This window comes from Hippocampus guttulatus, chromosome 14, assembly GCF_054856545.1.
Source record: "Hippocampus guttulatus isolate MCC_2025c chromosome 14, RoL_Hgut_1.0, whole genome shotgun sequence".
Classification (NCBI taxonomy): Eukaryota; Metazoa; Chordata; class Actinopteri; order Syngnathiformes; family Syngnathidae; genus Hippocampus; species Hippocampus guttulatus.
Window position 1 is genome coordinate 16,780,173 of NC_141274.1, and position 24,842 is coordinate 16,805,014.

The window sequence follows — 24,842 nt, forward strand, 5'->3', positions numbered from 1 at the left end:
GAGGCAGTGATTACAAACCATCTAGGAGCCATCAAATTCCACGTGATCAACTAAATTCCTGACAATTTAAAAAAGAAAAAAAACTGTTTTATTATACCCATAAATCACCAACAGATGGAACCTGGTGGAAAGTCAAGATAATGACTGACAAACAGGCATGCAGCTAAGCTTTCTCTAGCCACATGATTTTAGCTTGATCTCATATCTTAAGCATTGTCTAAAATTAGCTGACAAAATGGATGCAACTGTGGGGTGCAAACAGGTGCAACATTCAGTCACGCTTGCCACTTGGGCTTGAATGCTCCGCTCTGCTTGGCTGAGTAAGGTCGTGTTTTAAGAAGACACATAAGCTGGGAATCAATTTCCCCTCTTTGAATTTTCCATTATGCACACTGTTGAAGCCTTGATGCTAATCTGCTGCGCAAACCCACCACCTGTTGATTTCAGCGAGGCACCCATGTTGATGATGCCAATACACGCGATTGATGTTTAAACGTCATTTTTGGAGTGGTAATGTCGACGTTGACTTGTCAACTCAATCCCTGCCAACCGTACACTGCACAACTGTTGCCACCGTCGAGACCCAATTCAAAACTGCAGAAAATAAAAACGCATCACTTGTTTCCAGAGCTGCCCTGCAATGCTCAGTGCTGGCCTGCATTGAACCTCACTCTCAGGTCCGTTATGCCAACACGTCTTTATTCTAAATATAGGCGTAAGCGCAAGACAACCATAAGAAGAGTGTCCTGGTGGAGACTGTGCGGGGGGAGGTCAAGAGGACACAGAGAGCGAGGGGCGCTTATATCAGCGGAGGTGGTGGTGAAGGATGTAAAACAGGGGAGGGGGTAAAAATTCAAGAACACACAAGTGGAAGTATGAACGACCACTTTATTTGGCGGCCTCTATAAATAGAGCAGCAAATAGTAGCAAAGGCTAAACCGGTCCGACGTCGCTCTCTGCTTCCAGGCCGCTGGAATCGATAGTGAGGCAGCCGGAGCGACGCTTCCCAGAGTCTGTAGCCAACACTTGCAGAAGAGCAAGAGGAATGGATATGGAAAAGAGAGGGATAGGGGGGAGAAGGTGTGCGAGTGGAGCAAAGCGGCAACTATATTTTGCACGCCGTTACTAAATATGGTCAGGGAGGGTGGTGAGACAAGACACAGGAGCAGCCCAGCAACAAGCACTGAGGCATGCTTCCAATGCTTGGCTGCACACAATGTGCTAAACGTTCAAGCTGCTATTGCCATGTTGCCCCCCTGGCCCTTATTAACTACCACTTTCTTCTACATGCCCTTTCTATTGAACTAGAAAAGCTTTCGCAAAATTTCAGCTCAGGACCCCAAATGGGTCTGGTCAATTGTCAGAGTAAAGCGCTGAAAGTTATTTTATTGATCATCAAGCAGGCAAACATTTTCTTGGCAGATTTATGTTTGTTGTACTTTGCTAAATAGGAAGTCAGCCCCAAATTTTCTTTCAGTAATATGTTCTATGCATCTCCACTGGTCTAAACACAGCAAGTGTTTGTGGAATATGATTTTAGCAGCAAAACCCAGCCATTTTTAGCCATCTGAGGCGGCGGCCATTTTGACACTTTCTGTTAACTGACCAATCACGGCTCAGCTGTTTTCTGGAGTGAAGCCATGATTCGTTGTTGCCTGATCCCTGGAGCAACTGTGATGTCATTTTCCGTCGACAGCAAGTGGCAAAATGGGTGCCAGCTGATAGGGCCAAAAAACTTGTATATTCATTCATTCATTTTCCGAACCGCTTAATCCTCACTAGGGTCGCGGGGGGTGCTGGAGCCTATCCCTGCCGTCTTCGGGCAGTAGGCGGGGGACACCCTAAACCGGTTGCCAGCCAATCGCAGGGCACACAGAGACGAACAACCATGCGCACTCACACTCGCACCTAGGGACAATTTAGCGTGTTCAATCAGCCTGCCATGCATGTTTTTGGAACGTGGGAGGAAACCAGAGTACCCGGAGAAAACCCACGCAGGCCCGGGGAGAACATGCAAACTCCACACAGGGAGGCCGGAGCTGGAATTGAACCCGGTACCTCTGCACTGTGAAGTCGACGTGCTAACCACTGGACTACCGGGCCGCCAACTTGTATATTTTACTTCTTAATTCATATTCCACAAACGCAATATTCATCACAATGCAATGCATCGACAAGTCGGGCCGCATAGAACATATTGTTAAGAAAATGTTGGGGCTGACTTCCCCTTGAATTTATTGGTCTTGAAGGGATGCAATGGTTTCAGGCTCAACTGTGATAAACATTGCCTATCATTTCAAATCTTAATTACAGGTTTCGACATTAACGGTGGCCCCTGGCCACTACCCAGCTTCAGAAAGACTGGAGACAGAGAGCATCAGAGAGGACAGACAGCAAGCTTTACAAGCGAAATGGCGGGGGATTTGACAACAAAACGTTCATAAATTCAAAGAAAGGGAGCCTGCTCTGCCTCTCGGAATACTCACACTCTCAAAGTAGAGTTTGGGCATCGTATTAAAACGGGGCATGCATCAGGGTTAGCCTCATGTCGCTAGCCTTAATAGATTCCTACAAGTGGCAGCGGGACAATGCAATGGAACAAGGGCAACAATGCAAAGTGACACTTCATCTCCAGATGATGTTCAACACAACAACTGTGTGCTAAAGAGAACGTATTCATCATACAAACAACAAACGTCATGCCACTTTACAGTCCTGTGTCATTACTTTCGTAACAAGGGCCACAGCTTGTTGAGATGTAGCTAAAGGTGCGTGACATTTTAAATCATTTGTTTCTATGCCCGACCATCAAACTACAGTGGGGCAAATAAGTATTTAGTCAACCACCAATTGTGCAAGTTCTCCTACTTGAAAAGATTAGAGAGGCCTGTAATTGTCAACATGGGTAAAGCTTAACCATGAGAGACAGGATGTGGGAAAAAAAACCTCAGAAAATTACATTGTTTGATTTTTAAAGAATTTATTTGCAAATCATGGTGGAAAATAAGTCTTTGGTCAATACCAAAAGTTCATGTACCCTTTGTTGGCAATAACGGAGGCCAAACGTTTTCTGTAACTCTTCACAAGCTTTTCACACACTGTTGCTGGTATTTTGGCCCATTCCTCCATGGAGATCTCCTCTAGTTTTGGGGTTGTCGTTGGGCAACAGGGACTTTCAACTCCCTCCACAGATTTTCTATGGGGTTGAGATCTGGAGACTGGCTAGGCCACTCCAGGACCTTGAAATGCTTCTTACGAAGCCACTCCTTTGTTGCCCTGGCTGTGTGTTTGGGATCATTGTCATGCTGAAAGCGTCTCATCTTCAATGCCCTTGCTGATGGAAGGAGATATTCACTCAAAATCTCTCGATACATGGCCCCATTCCTTCTTTCCTTTACACAAATCAGTCGTCCTGGTCCCTTTGCAGAAAAACAGCCCCAAAGCAAGAGGTTTCTACCCCCATGCTTCACAGTGGGTATGGTGTTTTTTGGATGCAATCCAGTATTCTTTCTCCTCCAAACATGAGAACCTGTGTTTCGACCAAAAAGTTCTATTTTGGTTTCATCTGACCATAACACTTTCTCCCAGTCCTCTTCTGGAGCATCCAAATGCTCTCTAGCGAACCGCAGACGGGCCTGGATGTGTACTGGCTTCAGCAGGGGGACACATCTGGCAGTGCAGGTTTTGAGTCCCTGGCGGCGCATTGTGTTACTGATTGTAGCATTTGTTACTGTGGTCCCAGCTCTCTGTAGATCATTCACTAGGTCCCCCCCGTGTGGTTCTGGGATTTGTGCTCACCGTTCTTGTTATCATTTTGACGCCACGGGGTGAGATCTTGCATGGAGCCCCAGATCGAGGGAGATTATCAGTGGTCTTGTATGTCTTCCATTTTCTAATAATTGCTCCCACAGTTGATTTATTTACACCAAGCGTTTTACCTATTGCAGATTCAGTCTTCCCAGCCTTATGCAGGTCAACAATTTTGTCTCTGGTGTCCATCGACAGCTCTTTGGTCTTGGCCATAGTGGTGTTTGGAGTGTGACTGACTGAGGTTATAGACAGGTGTATTTTATACCAGTAATGAGTTAAAACAGGCGCCATTAATACAGGTAACGAGTGGAGCCTCGTTAGACCTCATTAGAAGAAGTTAGACCTCTTTGAGAGCCAGAAATCTTGCTTCTTTGTAGCTGACCAAATACTTATTTTCCACCATGATTTGCAAATAAATTATTTAAAAATCAAACAATGTAATTTTCTGAGTTTTTCCCCACATTCTGTCTCTCATGGTTGAGCTTTACCCATGTTGACAATTACAGGCCTCTCTAATCTTTTCAAGTAGGAGAACTTGCACAATTGGTGGTTGACTAAATACCTGTACTTATTTGCCCCACTGTATGTCTTCACATTAAAATGCTGAGTGACACTAGAAAATTTGGGATCCATACCTCCATTTAAAATAAATAAATACTGTTATGGTGTATATCATTGGAATGCAAGTGCTAAATAAACATTTACATTCACAATTATGGAATTGATTTAGTTTTCGGAGCATTATCAATTTGTGCTTTTAATGAGGATGGCACACAGTCAGTCATAAGATAAGATAAGAAAACCGTTATTAGTCTCGCAATGGAGAAATTCCCAATTCACAGCAGCAAAGTTACGAAAGGAAGAAGTAGAACAACAAAATATAGGAGCTGCTGGAAAGGCAGCCACTCTCGCGGCGCCATTTTGAAGTCAAAATAACAAAAATAACACAACACAACACATAGGACACAGACAGTCGTGCAATCTTCACCACTTTTCTGCATACACTTTGTTGTCTGAAGCAGTTCTAGATGAAAGAGGAGAGGATCAAAGTGTCCTTTCACCAGTGGATCAGAGACGTCATGCTGAAAATGTGCACACCTCTGCTACAAGCTAAGTTTTGAAAGCAAACACGAAGCTGTAACGTCCATTGACGAAAAGAGATGAGTTCACTTCTCCTGTCCCACATAATCCGCTTCAAACTCCAAGCCGCGACTCCCAGTTCCAAATCCGCATCGGCGCTCCACGCTAACGCTCCTTTCTTCTAATCGTCGGCTCCTCAAGCCTTACATCCATCCAGCCGCAGACCGTTCAACAGCACCGATCTCTCCGCTGAACAAAGCGGGGCTGTGAAAAATGCTGCCCATTACAGGCGCAAGACACAAGCACCCTGGCTGTCCAGCAACGACAGTCAAATGGTGCCGACATTCCTCCCAGTCAAAAACAGTGCTGGTATACCCATGCTGCCGAGAAGGCGCAACCACCGAGCACAGAGTCTCCTCCTTGATGAATGTCGTGGCCAAAAAATGCTGAAAAAAGTCCACATCAGGTCCACACGACGTAACAACAAACACAAAGTGACAAAACAAACACAAAAACAACAAAAAAAAGCAAGGCTCATGAGAGCACTTGCTGACGGCTGCCTACTCGGGCGCCATCTTGACTTCAAAGATTATTGAGTCATGAGTGCAATTGTACAGTTGACTAAGGAGGCACTAAATAACCAAGAAAATAACCACTAAAACTTAACATGTTGGATCGTGAATATACGGGGGCCAGTACCGCTTCTGACAGGGTTACCCCAACGAGGCTCATGGTGGCCCGATATACTGTAATATCAGATGCTAAATGATTGTTTCTGCTGTATTTTGGCATCTTTGAGAGTAGTTGGATATCGTTTCATCCCGAGCCAAGTGACAAACGCCATGAGAGGATATTTTCACAATAAGAACTAACCACTTACTCCTCAGTGCCTCCAGTTGTACATTTTTAACATTTCTAAAATCATTCATAATATTTGTGCAATTTTCATGAAATACTGTACATCTTAAATACTTTGTATTACTTTCCAATACATTTTCTGGGCATTTTCCCTTAGTATGCTTATTGGAAATGTATGCTTCATTTATCTATTTTTCGACATGTTCTGCATAGTAGTCACTAGAATCGTGATCATGTGATGTTTTCATTGGCCAATGTTATGGTGGATAGGTTAATTTGTCCGGTGGAGGAACGAAATTTCTGATTTGGATCTTGAGTTTAAAAACTTTTGGAAAGGCTAAGAGGGAAATGTACAGGTAATATAATATGAAATTTGACATTTTGTGGGTTTGTAGTCCAGTATTTTGGTCCCTGGAGTGGATGCCCAACCATCAAGAGAGAAATTAAATAACGGTTCTAAATTTGACTGATTTATGACAAAGGTTGGCAGTACTGGTGTTTACTGATGTGCCCTCTGCATGCGCCACATACAGGGATCAGCAGAGTAATTTCACAGCTGAGTGATTAAGTGATGCCTCCACGAAAGATGTCATCAGCTCTCTTCGAGTTGCATAGTATTAAAATCCATATTGCGTATTGGTCCTCAATAATTGTCTGGGGTGAGAAGTGACTCATTTGCATGAGAGAGGACTGGCTTCTCAAAACAGGCTAACATTCTTGGTTCCTATTTAGACACCTGGTAATTGTTTTAAAAGTTGAAAATATTAAAAGTGTGTTCTGTGTGTGTTTGCATGTGTGTGTGTGTGTGTGTGTGTGTGTGTGTGTGTGTGTGTGTGTGTGGAGGGGGTGCAGAATGCTATTTTTAAGACCTCCGCCATGGCTGAACACCCCTGTTTTTGGACCAGCACTAAAGGACAAGAGTTACAAATCTATTTGTGGCTCCGCACTGAATTACAGGTAGTAATCCACACCAGGTCCATATCCTCCACGTTTACAAGAAAATGAGAATGGTAATTCCAAGTAATTTTGTATACGATTAACAATGAGCAATAAAAAGGTAACCTAAAACCAAGCCACATGTTTTGATCATCTCTTTTTTCGCCTAGTTTATAATACTTTGTAATACGATTTGCGAAAACAACCTCCTGTGGCATCACAAGTATCGCTTTAAAAATTTGCTTGTCATATACTCCGCAAACTCACTCGCTCGAGTTGACACAAGTGCATTTTGCGAACCAGATAAAGCTGTAGTGCCGCGCGTGCATGCGTGCGTGTGTGTGGAATATGAAAAAGATGGAGTGGGAGGACGCGCTGCACACTTTTAAGCCCGTTCAATCATCGAGGGCATCCCCCCACTTCTCTTTTTTTTAAAGCATGCGCGTGATGGAGAGGAGAGTGCCGCAGATTTCCCCCCCGCCAAACCACCCCCTCTGTGAGTCTCACAAAAAAAGTGTACCACTTTTTTCGTGGCCATGTGTGTGTGTGGAGGGGGGGGGGGGGGGGTGACGGCCACCCCTCCCTTCACCGACTCTGGCACTCATCAGCGCCCCCAATGCCCAATCATAGAAGCTGATTCAGCGAGTCGAATATGCACTCACACACACAACCGTGGCTGCAGCAGCTGGAGAGCTCTCGAGGTCATTACGGCTCTACTCACTCGTGGGGAGGAGTAGGGCGCAAAAGGGATGAGAAACTGATCTGACAGTTCAGATTTAGGTGGACTTTAACCCTGACTGTTATATGATGCACAGTCGAAAAGAAGGTGCGTGCTGGAGTGGTGGTGGTGGTGATCAGGGAAACGGGGGTGGTATTTACTGTTCTGCAGCAACTTAACCACACTCGCTTTCCACCTTTTTTTCCTCCCTTTCTTTGAAGCCATAAAGAGCAGTACAGAGCATGCAGGATGCGATGGAACAGGGAGTTGCTGGGGTCCACATGGATTTAAGCCCTTTTCTGCACTGTCCACACTATCTCTCATCTTTCTCCTTCACTCCCTCCCTCCCTCTCCAGCCTTGCTCACTCTCCCTCCCTCACTCTGTCTGTTTCTGGCACTGACCGGACATGCTGCTGCTGCTGCTGCTGCTCCTGCTGCTGCTACTGCTGTCGCTGCAGCACAGCTCCTCTGGCTCATCAAGTATTGTTCTCGCCCGCTATCTTAATGATGGACTTGTTAACTTCCACCCGCACCTGCTTCGATTCGTCTTGGGCAGCATCCACGGACATGTAAATAACCAGGACTTTGAATCTGCTTTTTCAAATTTTTTGCCTTTATAATTATTTGTTTTTCAAGCGAGAGACGACGGAGGTCACGGTAAGTCGGAGGACACGGAACGAGTGTGACATGATGAGGCGTCGGAATGATGACGAGCACGCAGGTCAGGAGTTATGACCAGGGTGGGGGTAGGGAGAGAGGATTGACAGCACACACAGCTGTGATAAGTGTATTAGCACAAATGTGGCAGGATGAGGAAGGAATGGATGGGGGTCACCGGCTGAACCCGCCTCATCACTAAAGACTGCTAACCCAGTTTATTCACCATCTAAGTGAACAGGACTGCCATTACGGGGGCAAGGGCAGGGCAAGGCATAGTGCTGCAGTGTAACGGCCCAAACCAGAACAGACACTGGAGGTGAATTCAGCGCTCCCTGCAAACCTCCGTCTAAGGACACGTCACACCTTGAGGACTCATGCACGTGCCTCTGTCACCTCTGCCTCATTGTTATTCTACTTGCTAATCACATTGCACCACTTCTGAATGCTTATTTTGGTGGGGAAATATTTTCATTTTTTTCCCCACTGGGCGTTCAAGCCTGCCGGCAAGATTAGTGTCAACTTGTGGAATGTGTTAGGTCCAGGGCAAATATTCATTAGAGGCCTACTGAACATTTCTCACTGTAGTGCAAATTGTTATTGATCTGCGCCACCCCCTACCACGGAACTGATGCTTTGCCCATAAATACACAAGCCCCTTTAACGCTGTCTTTCAAAAGACAATTTTTTGCCCCCAACCCAGTTATTTTCTGATTGTTTTGGAGCTGGGACGACACCTTTGTCCTAGTGTTTCACAATGCCAGGACCGGGGTGTAAAGTATAACACCTGACACTCACCTCTTCCGCATTGTTGTACTGAAAGCAACTTTCGACAACAGTTTTATACAACACATTGGAAGCTGGCTGGCGCTGATGTCATTTTAGAACCTAGGTCCTTTTCACACAGAATCTCTGCAAAATTGGAAGACAAGTCAGTCAAACCTTGGCCATACGCTTGTGAATGATTGAAAATCACTTTCGGCACAACAGGGCAGGAAAATGTAGTCTTGAATGTTAAACGTAATACTACATTCACAGCTTTCCACTACCTCCTTTCACATAGCCATCAATTCTACTGCTCTATTTCAATCTTCAACTTTCACACAGAACAAAAACACAGGGGAAAAAGTATGCAGTTACAGCCTCTAAAGGGAATTTCTGCAAGGGAATTGACACAAATCATCACACACAATCTATTTGTTGGCATCTCCGTATGCAAGGGGCTAAACAGGTGGAGGAAAGGGGGGCAACACGCATGGCAAGAGAACAGCAGTGAAAAGGGCAGAGGGGGCCGCCGATCCACAAGTGCTGAGTGGGCATTAGCGCCTTCATGTGACCTATGGCCTGCCCCGATACGCCTAAAGCCCAAATCCGTCTCACAATAGCTTCCTGTTCCACTTGGATCACCCATGTTTCCAAACATCAGCAAACGCGGCAAGCCACTGGGGGTTCGCTGACACAAGAGAAGCAGGGGTGCCCGTATAGAGGGGTGGGGGTGCCAGGAAAGTGGGAGGGCAGAAGTGAAACCGTTAAGTATGGTCATTGAAACCCAGCACCGTGGACACAGCGGAGGCCGTCATATAAGACTAGGTGGACACAGAGGAACCTTCCAGCAGAACGGGAGGAAACCAATTTGAACCAATTCATCAAGAGGACTTTACTGCCCACCCCCCCTTTTTTTTTTTAAATCTCCATTACAAATGGGAGGTACTCATCTGGAGGACAGTGAAGGAGTCACTGGGATAGTCAACTATCATATGGACTGAGAGTTACATTCAAGGGCGATGGAGCAGAGCGGAGGGAGGGGGCTTCCCATTCAGCCTTACATGGCAAGCAGAGAAAGCCTCGAGCGTTGAAGTGAATTTACACTCAAAGTCACCTTACACTGCAGACTACCATACTTGGGAGGGAAAGCGGCGAAGGAAATTGTTCCGCTCGTAACTTCTCCGTCTTGGCCGAAAGGTGAGAGAAGGAGAGTAAGAATTTCATATTTCAACATGACCTACTCAGTGCACATACTTCTTTATGTACCCATATGAACATATGACAGCTATGGAATGTAAAGAAGTATGTATTCTGGGTGAGGTGCAAGTCGTCAGTCTAGGAAGAAATGTGTTCTGTGTTCATGTGCTTGCGATAATTGTGTCAGAGGAGCATACAGAAAGAGACAGAATGAGAGAGAGAGAGAGAAAACGGAAGAGTGGGATGTAAGGCTCATGCATTAGCTATACTGTATCTGGGCAGTCTCAATGCAGCACTCAGCGCTGTGGGGGAGCTCGCAGCTTGAGCAAACTGGCTGACTTGGCCAATAAAACTCTCTCATCCAAGATATGACGACAGTTCATTGGGCAATTACGGAGAATACTGTTAAAATATAGTGACAATGTTTCTTTCACCCTCCGGCACTTTGCCGAGGGGCCCAGCGTGGCCATGCGACGGTGCCCAGAGCCGCCGTCGCTGCAGTTGCACGGCTGTAGTGTAGCGGCGTCTTAAACCCATAATCTTTGCACCACATGAGGAAGAAGATGATCAAGTGAACCAAAACGCCACCATTGTGCAATAATAGTTGCTGAGGAGGCAAAAAGCAAAACTTGTATCGTACCGCTTCTGTGTTCTTGTGTGTTTAACCACGGCCGACCTCCCTTTATCCGTAGGCCCCCCAAACACACGCCGACCTGGCTAACCCCCTTAACTCCCTTCCACCCTCATTGTTCATGTTTGCAACGCTTGCCAAATGCATTCGCCAGGCCGCGTGGCAGTCAGATTAGAGTGTCGAAAAAAAAAAGTGACAATGCAGGATCAACTATGGCCTGTCAGCCGTTTCCCAACAGTGGACGGACTCGGACAAAACAATGCAGGAAGCTTTTCGCTAACACTCACCAATTTCAAAACTTTGAAGGTGAATTCTAAAGTGGTCTGATGATCATTTCAACACAATTTAATTGAGTCACTCACGTCAGGACATTTAAGAGAAAATGCGATGTTATTTGATTTTCTTTTTTAAAGACAATTGTGTTTGAATAAGAACGAAATAGACCAAGTCATTAACTTTTACAAGCATATGTAATATTTTCAGAAGGTCATTTCAGAACCTAATGTCAAATTTCAGAGTCTTCAAAAGTGAATGCAATATAAAAAGTGTGTTTTTTTCCCTGAAAGTAAGGCATCATTTGAAAACAAAAAAAAAAATCAAAACGAATGTGAAACTAAGGGTGGGCCAAGCCTGTGATACAATTCTACAAAAAGCTACAATAAAACCCCAAAATATTCCCCTCCAAAGTGTTCACAATATGTAATAACTTGTTCAATATTTCTTTAATTTAGTATACGCACTGGAGTAACTAAAAAATAGCCCAAAAGGATAAACTTCCACTTTGGTATGTAAAGATAAATTCAATTTTAACACACGACAACTGTGCCAGGCGAGCTCATTTCTGAGTGCTATGCCTTTGTCCGACCGAGGCCTCAACACTAACGACCTGCTGTCTGAGTGACACACACAGCAGATGCTGACATCAACACATGCCCAATACGCCCGTCGGCCCCCACACTGCTTTTTTGCCCCGTTATGGGCCCTTTACTTAGGTGGGCGGCCCGGCCAGCGGACTCTTTGCCGTCTACAGCCCCTGTACAGGTGGATGTTGCAAATAGAACTGCATGTCCAAATAGCCGGCCTGTCGCTGAACCCCAACTTGTCTCAGCGTGGCGCACTGCATACTCCTCAGCTGTTGGGCGCCCACTTTTGAGACGCTGGCTCGTGCTTTGGCAGAAGGAGCAAACGTCAATAATTATAAAATGGCCAACTGTGTCCCTGACATTTCGAGCCCACAAAATAATGTCAGGGAAATATTTATTATGTTGAACACGCAGGATGAAGACCTTAAAAATGACTACTAAAGAGTACCTGCCAATATAAGAATGCATGACTTTGCAACAACCTTTTAGAGGTTGCAAAAATTGTTGATTATTTTTGTCTGCACAAATTAAGAAAAAAAACCCCGCCCCTCCCCTCACCCCGGAAAAAAAAATGTCAGGGGAAATAAACTATTAAAAGAACTTGACAATATACAAATGGATGATTCAGACTCTGAAAGGATGTGTTAAAAGGAGCCTGAAGATGTTCTGGAGAACAAAATAAAATGTACTGAGGTGTAATTAAATAATGCATTGAAAGATGTATAATTTTTAAAGCAAAGTTTGCACCACGTATGTAACTCGAGAATATTTACAAAAGAAAAAGAAAATACAAATAGCCCCGATGGAATAATGTCAAGACAATGTGACTAAAGACAAAACAAAAATAATATGTTGAAGACACCTTAAATCGAAGCCAGGCTTTTCCGCTTATAAAACTAATGAAATGAGTGGGGTTTTTTAAATTCAAATAACGCCTACCAAATGTCGCATCTTATTTTTCAAGGGGTAACAAACATCAGGGCTCTTTCATGTGGCTCACTTGCGAGTCCTTTAAACTGTAGGGGGGCAATTAACTGGCAGGGTACACAGAAAAATCTACAAAATACTTTTGTGGGAGGCGTAATGTGATTGTAATTCAGTGCCGGTGTAAAGCTTGGGAAACTGCACTGCCTCCATTCAAACCATATATTCCGCAGTACAAATCAGTCTGCGGGACATAGACGACCGAGCAACTTAAATGAATGCAGTACTGTGGCTTGATACCCAGAGGGTTGCTTGAGGAGTGTATAGAAGAGTGTGAATTTCGGGGTGTGTGCATGTGCATGGATGTGGACGTGTCCGTCTGAGTGACCCGAGCGGCGACACACTTGCAGCAGGGCCCATCTGTCACGGATTGTAATTGCTTCATGACTGCAGGACATTTGACTCGAGTGCTACAGATTATTATGATAATCATCACCCCCCCCCCCCCCCCCCTTGCCAGAAAGCAGTTACAATGAGTGTGTCAGGACAAGTATAGAAAGACAGAGGCTGAATTACAAGTTAGTGGCTGCGCTGATGAACTTGTGTGTGTTAGGTGTGTTTTGGGGGAAGAGCCTGGTTGAATAGGAAATCACTATGAAGATCTGAAGAGAGAGAGAGATCCCACAATGCTTTGCTAAAGCTGGTAAAATGGAACCAAATCACCACTTGAATGGATTTGGTCCCCTTCAACCAGCTGTAGCTATGCTTTGATGACTGCAGGTACGACTGTGGTGTTGCTCGTCAAACAAAGCCTTGTGATTACCATGTCCAATGCCAAAAGTCTCATTTTTAAAGAACAATAAAGTTATTGCATCCAGGTTTTTGCCCTTGTCCACCTGTTTAGTATTCTGAGCATGCCATTGGTGGTCAGTTTCCAAAAATAGCTGGGCCAGACGTGCAGCCTGGGCTATTTCAGGGGCCCGCCGCTCTAACTGGCAGTGCGCAGATGGACAGCTGAGACGCCTCTTTAAATGACTGTCGCTGGATGCTAACGGCCGATTACGCGCTGGGCGGGGAACTGGCGCTTAATACGACTCAGCAGGGGTGTGACGGTAATGTAAAACAAGCTAAACGGCCCTGCAAATGTGTCTGAAATGTAGAGATGAGAGCACCTGTGCTGAGTCAGAGAGCAAATTGACGCAGCATGCAAAGGTGTTTCTATGGTAAGTTAACCACCAAAGATAGACACAAAAATTGGCCCAATTTCGAATTTGACCAAAATGGCTGAAACTTGATACCATTTTCACGTTTGACTCTCCTGAGCGTTCATCTCAGCGAGAATCTAAAGCACATGGATCAAAATCAAGAATTGTAATTTTGGGTAGCCCACAAATGTATATTCAGTCGAACCTCATTACACCGTACCTCGAGGGACATAATGAATCTGTACATTATAAAGGTAGTTCACTGTAACCATTCCCAATAAATAGTCCACCACTTACAATGTATAATACAGTATGGACATTTATAGATGTAAAAACATGAATGTGTAACATAGTATCAAAATATCAATTACGTGTACAACGTAGAAAGAAAAAGAATATTTTATAAGACATGAAACAAACGACCGTCATGTTCTTCGTTCATTTCTGAAAACATTCAGTCACCAAATGAAAAATGCCTTCTCCAGTTGAGGATGTGCCGCGCCCCGAAGCCGTTTACGATCATCTTTCAATCTGTTGCCCTCGAACTCTGCCATGATTTTGTTGCCATTATGGATGATTGTGGAAATCATTGACTTTGCCAATTTGTAGTGTCGGCTGAGTTTCGTTTGGAGCCCCCACTTTCCCTTTCAAAAGTGCCTTCACAGACAGCGAGATTTGCTTCCGTTTACCAGACATGTTTTCAAACGATGAATTGAAGACCGCGCTGCGCTACCGGAAGTACACAAATGTACGAGCAGATCAGTAGCGTTGCTAAGCAATGGAGGGAAATCCCACACTGCACATTTTGGTCGAGTAGTTAGCTTCCCATGGTTCGTTGTGCCTTCTCAAAATTTTGTTGTCCGGTTGTTATAACGAAGTTTATGTTGTAAAGGCGTGCGTTGGAAGCAAAATCGGCAAATGGAAAATAAATTACGTGAAACTGGGTCTTCGAAATGTGAACGTGATAAGGGTGAAAACGTAAATGGGGTACGTTGTCACGGGGTTCGACTGTATATCCATTTTTTTTTAACTTCGATTCAAATCCTGCCATTAAAAAAAATAAAAAAATGCAAATGCAGGGGCAATTATGTAATATTGCTGGGGGTATGATTAGGAGTCCCCCACAGAACATACGGGGCAAGAAACAAAAAGTGTACAGTACCTGCTTCACACTCTAGCTACAAGCACAACACGTGAGCACAGTCCAGCTAAACAAGCACAATTCAAACAATTCCCTGTGGCATTTAAAAACTCACCCACAATAACAAACGTCATTACTGTCATTTCCAAAAGAGACAAAGTATTGATGTTACACGTTCTTAAAAAGAAATTGATTGATACTTTTGATGTTTCATTTCAAATGTCATATTTGTTTGTGTTTAATCAAAAGCGAAGTGGTTTGTTGTGTATTTTTGTTCCGTTACAGTACCAAAGGTGAACTAAAGCATGAGCTTCACACCGAGGTATTTAGCGAACTGTGACTTTAGTTTTTTTTTTTTTTTAATACATGAGGTTTCAACTTCAAATGTGGATCTTTGGGGGCAAAGAGAACTAGTGTCACGACAACAATGGATGCAGAAATGGAAAATATTGCAGCATTGGACTGATAAATCTACCAGTAGGTGACAGCATTCACTTACATGTTCACTCCCCATTACGTGTCCCATCCAAAGGTGAGCTTTTTTTTGGGGGGGGGGGGGGGGGGGTAATTCTGTGCCGTGTTTTATGATAGCAGTAATTTGAGCCCGAACAAACTGATGCACTTTACATTATTTCCGATGATTCTTTTCCCTCCTGAATTTAGTCAATTAGCATCGCAGTTATGTTTTCCATTATCAGACTGGCCTATTGTCAAATGTACAAAAGGGAAGCTGACAAATCCAAACACAATCACACAACACCTGTTTCAGTTTGTCATCCTTGTTATTACACAGCCATCACGGCGCTAACTTGACAGCCATTCGCTCCCATAGAGGGAGCAGAGGAATTACCATATGTGGTCGAGCCTACTGTATGTGCATCGCCATATTAAAAGAAATGGTGAACGTTACAGTGCGAGCACAAACATTACAGGGAGGTGACGCCTTCAAATGGTACAGAGCGACCCTCCCCCCCGCCTCCCCAAGCATCCCAACGTTTATGAGTCGTGGGCTATTAATCTGTAAACTGTTTACAGTTTTCGAGCAGGTACTAGCTACCAGCAGCCCAGGGGGGAAAAGACACAGAGATGAGCCAGGCTGAGATGGCTCTAAAAACACTAGGTGGAGTGAGGTCTGCTGTCCAAAAACACATAGCTGCGACATATCCAGTCTACTTTTATACAGTATTTTCCTTATGATTACTGGCAATTGTAAAACATGACAGCAACACGCTGTGTCAGGACGGACGAGGAAGAAACTACAGTTCATGGTCGCAGCGTATTTGTCAAATCAAATAAAAGCCTGTGACCTACAGTACGTAGCTAAGACAGGCAAATAATTTGGTCCAACTATTTGTAATTGAACCACAAAAGCCCGACAACGTCACGCGATAAAGGTCAAGGTCCAACAAACAATCGATGAATCGCCAAATAATTGATTTTTGATCATTTTATAAAACATTTGGATCTCTTTTTATTTAAAATTGTTCAAATGCTAGGAATTTCCGCTTCTCAACTCTAAACATGGCCCGATTTGTAGTCCTTTATGAGATCGGACTGATTATCTTTGTGAAGAATCCAAATACAACTATTTCTTTTATTTTACATAACAATGACCAGCATTTTTACCTATTTTTTTTCATATCACGGCCCAAACCAGAAACTGAATTATTTTTCATGTACGCACCCATTCACACACACAATCATACACCAATGGGAGGCTGCAAGGCACTGCTAGGTCCACTGGGAGCAAATTACGGTTCAGTATCTTGCTCAAGGACACATCAACATGGTAACGAGCTGCAGAATGTTTGTTTTCATGTACAAGAAGAAGGAGAAAAACACCTTGAGCAGCGCAAAGGACTCAAAGACCCTCCTGAACGACAGCGGGAAGAGGCGGGCGCAAGTGACAGCCATCTTGAAAAAGAGGCCTCGAAGGTTGGTGAGGGGGGCTCTGGGTGACATTGGGGTAACGGGTCCTATATGAGTGTACTCCATTTGCCGTTTGCCATTTGTCAATTTGAAATAATGTCCTGTTTTTAAAGAAAGAGATGGAAATGTAAAGATGTCTTTGAAATGCAATTAATCAATTAATCAACAAAATGATAGATTGAACGATTATTGAAATAATAATTAGTTGCATCGCTACAAAAATCATCTCTCACTTGACAGTTCAGTAAGAAATCATTGACAATGTGCTTGCATTTGGCTTTTGGATTTTTTTCAGATTTATTGATTTTTAGAGTTCCTCTGTGTCTTCAACTGGATTTACACTGTGGGTCCATGTGCCTGATGCATATTAAACACATATTGTACCAGATTGATTTATTTACTTAAACTGTTGAGTATTTTTCATTTACAATTGAACAAAGTGACACAGACCCTGGGCTATGACAAGAAGGTAATAAATTCATTCATTTTTGGTTAAAGAGATATTAATAAACCTTGAGTGTAGATTAATTGGCATGTGCTGACCCGTTTCGCCGTTGATTTAAATGAAGGCGAACTCCCACATGACTGCACTTGTTGCAGTCTGCAATTATTTTGCAAAATCTGATTTAAGATGCTGTCTTTACAGTTAATAAACGTTTACAGTTGGACTCTGGAGCGAATTATTTATTTACAGTACATTAAGAAAAATTGGACGGTAAGGCAAATTCACTGATCGCTGTTCCATATAGACGAACGATATTGATGACACTGGGGGGATGAAATCGACATCAATTTTCCATCAGCTAATAAATGTAGGATACTACATTTTGTCTGTTGTTTCACTGGGTATTGTATAAAAGACTCTGTTGCAGCTATTTTTAAGTATTTCTGTGGAGGGGATAGATTACAATTGTTTAATCTGCGCACAGCAGAGCTCTCTTACATATCCATCATCTAAAGGGCCTCATATCACGGAGCAATCTCCAAGCACTTTTTGCACCAAAAAAACATCAAGGGAACCTTTTATAAAAATAAGCATTCAACTGAAACAACCGCCTTCACCAGGAAAAAGCGCACCAGGTGGGTAGTTTAACCTGAGCCAGGAGGGAGAGATTTTAGAGGTCTTTCGGACTTGTGGCCAGCCAGACCCACTGATATTGGAGGAGCTGAAGCGTGAAATAAAAGTAAATGGGCAAACGATATAAGGGGACGTGTATCGTCTTGTCTGTGATGTGAGCGGGGTACAGCAAATGTATTAAAGCAAGTGGACAACAAACAAACACACAGGTGTGCGTGCGCGCGCACACACATACGCATACACACACACGCACACAAAAGGGCCATGACACAGTCATGCTGCACTCCAGCATTTTTCATTTCCAAGTGCAGAGAGTGCTCCAGTGGAACCCCCACCCCTCACCAAACTCCTTCCTTAACAATCAGAATCCTGCTGTACAAACATAAACCACAACAAACTGTTTACACTTTATGCAAGCAAGCAATTTCAAGTGCACCTCTGCCAGCATTAGACTTTCTTTAAATAAACACACTTTTTAAGGCTGGAAGGGAAGTGCATCGAATTGCTTTCCAGTGAGGAAAGAGACAGAGTGAGTGATTTATCAGCACCTCATCACAACACATCTGGACAGGCTAGTTGAAAAGTACACAAAATTAAAAGTTGGAGGAATACGGACGCGACCAAAGCAATTGCAAATAAATGCAGCATGAGGGCACCCTAGTAGCACCCCTTCACAATTCATCTACTTCCTTTTTTATTGGAGTATTTTTTTTGAAGGACAGAAAAACAAAGCCACTATCTTTAAGCAGCTATTTTGCAATCAGGATTAAACTCTCCATACTTTTAACTTTAATGGGCAATGTTTTTTTAGATTTTTTATTTTTTTAGCTGCGGAGTTGATGAATTCGACACTAAGGGGAAAGCGAGTGGTGGCAATCTATTCTGTTGGCTTGAGGCAGATGCTCTGCAGTTACGTCAATTAAAATTATGCCAAGAAAGGAAGAAGGGAATTCTATTTAGTGTGGGACTGCAAACACACTCATCCATGCAGCAAGAACTTCAATTGTGGACCAATAGTGGCCATCAAGAACTCCAGATTATAAACCTGATAACGACGGGGGTCTACTGAATGCACTTGTGAGTTTAAGAACAGAACAAAACAAACAAACAAAAAAAGCCAAAGTGCAGGACACAGAAATAGCTATGGCCAAGGACAACTGCTCATGCCTGGGAGAGATGCTTTAGGCCTCAAGCACAACATTAGAACACACGGTCTGTTAAGAAGATGGAACAAAAGCATACCCCCATTGGGGAATGACAGTGACGTCAGATGGAAGCCCAAAAAACAGATGCGACGCGGCACAAGAAGAACGGTGGAACCTCCAACATCTAAGTGCTCTTTCTTCTGCCTTTGGTACTTAAAACACTCCCTCTAGAGTTAATAAGGTGTCATTGGTGACAACACGTTATCCCCTATGGTGGTTTGAAATGAGGGCAACTTGGAAGAAACCGGCGTTCAATTATGTAAGTTCCAATGTTAGACTGTCCTCTGAAATCAAACTCGTTGCGATGAGAAATGCACACTGAGCACTCGGTGTTCAATTCCAATTAAAGGCTTTGTCAGCAATACTGAATTAAATCAAAAAGGATCCCAGAGGTAATTACTTTTCCGACCTCTGTTATTTATCTCAGCATTTCATTTGTGAACACAAGAAACGTACGAGGCTTCCCGCTTTGTGTAATTGGAGCCTTAAAAAATAATAATAAAAAAAGAATCAAATCAAAGTAAGAATGTGACATGGGATGATTTGCTTGCTTGCCCCTTCCGCGCGGCAAGTGAACATTGGTAGCGGAGTCTCGTACCTGGGGTTTCCTCGCAGAGCGGCGTGGTGCAAGGCATTGAAGCCGTTGTTGTTGGTGATGGTGACGTCGGCGCCCGCCTCCAGCAACACAGAAAGCATGTCGTCCCGCTTCTTGCTGATGGCATCATGCAAGGGTGTGTCGCCCTCAGAGTCCTGGATGAGAAAGGTTACATTATAGAGGACATAGCTTACAATACAAACAGGTCTCTGAAGTAACAGGCCAAGTTCTGCGAGGCTGAGACAATGGGGTGTAGAATGTACAACAAGCCACTGCCCATGTGGTTCTGTCTGTAATGCCATATATGTCGCCATAAGATGGCACCAAAGCCTGGGCTCAATGTGAAAGCAGTTATTGGTGTCAGAGAAGAATGTTGAAGTGATACATGTTCTGAAAGTAAGATTTTTGTATGTTAGCTAAGTTTTGCCTGGGCTGTGACAGAAAACCAAGCTTAGTCTTTGCTAGATGAGTACTTTATTTGCTCCATTAATGTGGAATCAGTCTGATCACTCATCTGTAAGAGTTTTATTTTAAGGCTAATATTTTCAGATGAATTTGAAGTCGTGTTAAAGTTTTGGAATCATTTTGGTATATTTAAGGTTTAAAACGACAGAGGCAATTACACACATTTGTGGGATGTCACACACATTTGTGGGATGTCAACAACTTAAGGGTTTCTACTATTCGTGGCAGGGCTCCATCCCTCTCCCCGGTAAATAGTGGGTGTTTATTGAGTCACAACACCTGGGAACTTTTAAATAGGGAAACTGTTCCTAACATGTGCCCTTTAAGATGAAGATGTAATGAGAATTATGAAAGCTATTAAACGGCGTTGACGGATACCTGGAGGCTGGGGTGGCAACCAAAGTCCAGCAACGTTTTGACCACCTGCAGGTGTCCCTTGTTGACAGCTATGTGCAATGGTGTCTGCCTGCGCTTGTTCCTGGCGTTCAAATCGGCCCCGCCCCGCTGCAACACCTCAATGACTGAGCCCTCATCACCGAAGGCTGCATGGTGCACCGCCCGATCCCCATCTTTGTCCTGAGTGCAATAAAACACCAGCAGTAAGACGCCGTGTAGCTTGAGGAGAGCAAGAAAACAAATCCTTAGTGATCCCAACCTCTGCCTCGAGGTCAACGTTGTGTTTCAGCAGAAGCTTGAGAACGTCCACGTGACCGTTCTGACTGGCTGCCTGCATCGCAGTGTGTCCGGCACACTGCCCGTTCACCTGAAACAAACAAAGACATCACCGCAACGAGTCCTCAAGTAATTTAAGGACTTCACTGTTAACCAGGGGTGGGCAATTATTTTCCCAGGGGGGCCAAATGAGAAGCAGAAAATATTGTGGAGGGCCGGGCCAAAAGTTAGAAATAGAAATAGAAAATAAAGAAGATAGCACAATGTCTTTGTATGCCAGTAATAATGTAACATTCTCCTCCACCATCACACTCAGCACCGGTTCTCCTCAAGGATGTGTACTGAGCCCCCTGTTGTTCACGCTCTACACATTTGACTGCTCTCCGACTCTTATTAGCGGTCCAGTTTGCGGAAAGTTTTTAACATGATAACAATCAAACCATTCTAGGAAATGTTCATTTACTCGAGCCACAAGCAATTCACTCTGAGCATGGAAATTGCCAGAATCGGACTGAGTAAGAATCGTTTCCTTGTTTTTCAAAGTCTCGTAGGTTTGAGTCTTTCCGACTCCAGGCGTCTCCTGAATGTTTCGTACTTTGTTACCCGCTTCGTTTAATCAGATACATATCACTTTCCCTTCCATGGTCATTACTCTCTCCCTCTTTCTTCGTCTTCCCCTCCCTCCCTGTGCTCTGCAACTTGAAGTAACTGCGCCACCTGGTGTTGAAATACCTGTCATTACAAGTCCAAACGAAATGAATGCAATCAAACCTTAATTGTGCACCAATCTTCGACGGGCCGGATTAAAAAGACCAACGGGCCGGATCCGGCCCGCGGGCCGTAGTTTGCCCACCACTGCTGTTAACTGAGCAGCCAGTAGCTGAAGAAGATACTATCTGCCAGAACAAGGAAGCGTGTTTCACTCTTGGAAGCCTAAGTGGTTAACCAAGAATCCTCTCTATCAGTTATTAAATTTCACACCAGTCTCCAGAATTGCCTTACACAAGTATCATTCCACCCACCAAATAAGGGCTTGCTTGACTTCAACTCTTATTCCATGTTAGCGACGTTTATACAGAATAACATGCAAAAATGCCATGTTTTACAACCTGGCTAGAGTTTGCACTTGTAGCCATGCTTCATGAGCACACAGCTAAAAACTGAACGAGTGTAAATAAATATTCATGTGGACTCATTGTAGAGTCTTGAGGCACCACCCCTTGCTTGCCCTGGCAGGCAGATCACGGTCATGCTTTGTGTGCTCAGCTTTGAACAAATAATTCCAATGAAAGGCAGTAGGGCAAAGGACCAGCTTTTAACACACACACACACACACACACACACACACACACACACACACACACGCGCGCGCGCGCGCGCGCACACACACACACACACACACACGCGCGCGCACACACACACACACACACACACACACAGCCGCGCGCACACACACAGTTATGTCTCTCTGAGTTAAGTCAACAGTGCAAACAAAATGTAACCAGCAAAAGTCTACGTAGGCTGCTTCTGTGAGTCAAGCAGGAGGTTCCTTTGGCTTGCGGGCTGAGTCGGGCTTCGCACATACGCACGCATGCGCCTACCAATCTGGCTTGTGCTGCAGTGCACACCAGTGCGCTTCATGTTTCTCAGATTGAGAAGGACACAGAAGTGGAAGGATCTCAGCCTTTCCTTGGAGATGTTCAACGCCAATACACTGCGATAACAGCGTGACGTAGTCAAGATAGTTTGGGAGACAATCACAAGCAGCTTTTCGAACAGCGTCGGAGCATTTCAACGCCTATGACTTTTACACAACACCAACAAAGCAGGATATTGGAACAACGGTGTGTGCTTTCACACAGGGGCACAGAATCATCACATCATCAAATAATTAGATGGTTGTTTCATAATGGTACTAACATCCATGCATTCGTCCGTCCTTCCATTCACCCTTGAGTTGAATTCATCCCCAAGTTGTCTGTCTGCCTGTCTGTCTGAGTCTGCGATGCTGTGCCACTGTGTGCATTTTCTGACAGTCGCAGTAACATCCCTCTTTGCTTGATTTTGTCTAACCGAAAAATGCTGGCTTTTATAAGCAGTGTAAAGGGGGCTGTGGTTAACAGTTGGATGCTGTATAGAGGTGCTTCGCTTGATTCAGAGCAAAGGGCAATGATGAATAAATAAATAAATAACTAAAATAACAATTTACCAGAAATAAAAAGTAAAGATCATTCAATTCAAGATTTTGTTTTGTTATGGCTCTTTACTTTAGACCCAACAGAGTGGGAGTAGTGAGCATCAGGTTTCAAAACATGCCACCTCTGATACTACAACCGGATGTGAAAAACAGGTCTAAAGTTCAAAGCGTGGCAGTAATTCCAGCTAATACACAGACATGAGCAGATTCATTTTCCATATGAGAAGAAAGAGAGGAAAGAAATCATGAAGTCACTGGCATTTAACATTTCATCCTGGTTATAAGACAACTTCAGGAGGCGAAATATTGCTGACGTGCATTAGACATTCTATCCGTGGTGTCCTCAATGTGAAAAGTGAAAATAAAGAAAACAGCCTCCAAAATCCAGCTGGGTCCTTGTCTTATTCATTCTCTGCACCTCCGAGTGGAAAAAAAAAAGTTCAGCCTCAAATTCAGATACCATAAACTTTTGCCCTTCAGCAGCCAGCTGTGCCTCCCCCAACGCATTGCCGACCTCAGTCCAAAGGCTAACGATCGGGATGACTGATATTTTTTAAACACTAAAAGAATAGTATTTTTCCACAATGAAATTGGTATTTCAAGAAGACATGATATCTAAGCCTGAGGCTGCAAGTTAAACCTTGACACATTAAAATTCACAACCCAGCTGTAGCAAAATGAAATGCCTTGTGGTTATTATTGAGAGATATAATGAGCATTGGGTTGGGGGCTCCCAAAGTGCCACATTCAGTTTCTGCAGAAGCCCTTTGGACCAAGACAATATGTGCACTTACGTCAACATCGGGTCTCTTCAAAATGTCTTCGACCTTGGCTAGATCTCCATTGGCGGCTGCCTTGACCAGCTCCTCGTTGATGTCGCCTGACTCCTGTGTCTCGAACAGTTTCTTCAACAGCTGGGAGAGTCGCTCTGGACAAACAAAGTGGTGGGGAACATCATAAAGATTCATGGTGTCAAAGCGTTGGCGCAAGGCGATGCTGGCACGAACCTCCAGAGGCATTGCTAACGGCGGAGCCCGAGGGAGCGATCTTCGTGACGGCGGCAGGATTGTAGGTCCACGACGTCCCGCACACCTCCACCTTCAGGTCGCTGTCAGAGTAGATCTGCTGCACCCGGCCCACCTTCCCTAGAGTCTGTTGATGTGCAATGAAACTCATTAAAATAGTTGTCTAATGCCTATGAGATTGGATTGGATTGGATTGCATAAACTTTGTCAAATGTACTGTATGTGTAACATACAGCACAGATGAAATTTCTTCCCTCTCAGCATAAAACAAGATATGTACATACTGTATATACATACATACCGTATTTTCTGCACTATATGGCAGACCGAAAAGTCTTCCATTTTCTTAGAAGCTCACAACGCGCCTTAAAATCCGGTGCGCCTTGTGTATGGTCATTACGGTAATATATCGACCCCCAAGATGGCCCCTTGCTGGAGACATGCTTACAACGTTATAACTTGCTGTTGGTTCAGTGAACTGTGTCGCTGCTTTATTAAATAAGTTTTTATTGCAGCTCCGAAAAAAGGAGAGCTGTGGTGATTTTTTTTTAAACGCACACTTTATTAATGGTTTTCACAGTCTAAACAAATACAGGTACGTCTTTGTCCGTCCGTCTCCGTGCCTTCTCTTCTTCCGTTCGACTCGAGAGGCGTTCATGACCGACTCTGAAAAACGTAAATGAACGAGTCGTTCAATGAAACTACGAAAATTGAAAATAATGCATCAAAACAGAAAATCAAGCGAGGAAACCACAAAATAAATTCTATAGCCCCCCCCCCCACAGAACTTATTTTTCCTTGTTTGTGAATACAGTACACAACAATGGAATAAATAAACACTTCTGAGACAGTCCAGTCTCCTACATTTTATTGACATCTGATCGATCTGTT

At 44.0% G+C, this 24,842-nt stretch overlaps 1 protein-coding gene across 8 annotated transcripts in view; it reads right to left on the reverse strand.

Annotated features, from left to right (window-relative positions):
* mib1 (MIB E3 ubiquitin protein ligase 1) overlaps positions 1 to 24,842 on the reverse strand; it is an 89,470-nt gene that overhangs the window by 48,534 nt on the left and 16,094 nt on the right. For all 8 annotated transcript variants that reach the window (XM_086130155.1, XM_086130154.1, XM_086130153.1 and 5 more), the window contains 5 exons: positions 23,934 to 24,078; positions 23,721 to 23,854; positions 20,713 to 20,820; positions 20,436 to 20,633; positions 19,596 to 19,747 (listed from right to left, as the gene is read on the reverse strand). In XM_086130155.1, coding sequence (XP_085986281.1) covers positions 19,596 to 19,747; positions 20,436 to 20,633; positions 20,713 to 20,820; positions 23,721 to 23,854; positions 23,934 to 24,078 — 737 coding nt within the window. The remainder of the gene's footprint in view (positions 1 to 19,595; positions 19,748 to 20,435; positions 20,634 to 20,712; positions 20,821 to 23,720; positions 23,855 to 23,933; positions 24,079 to 24,842) is intronic.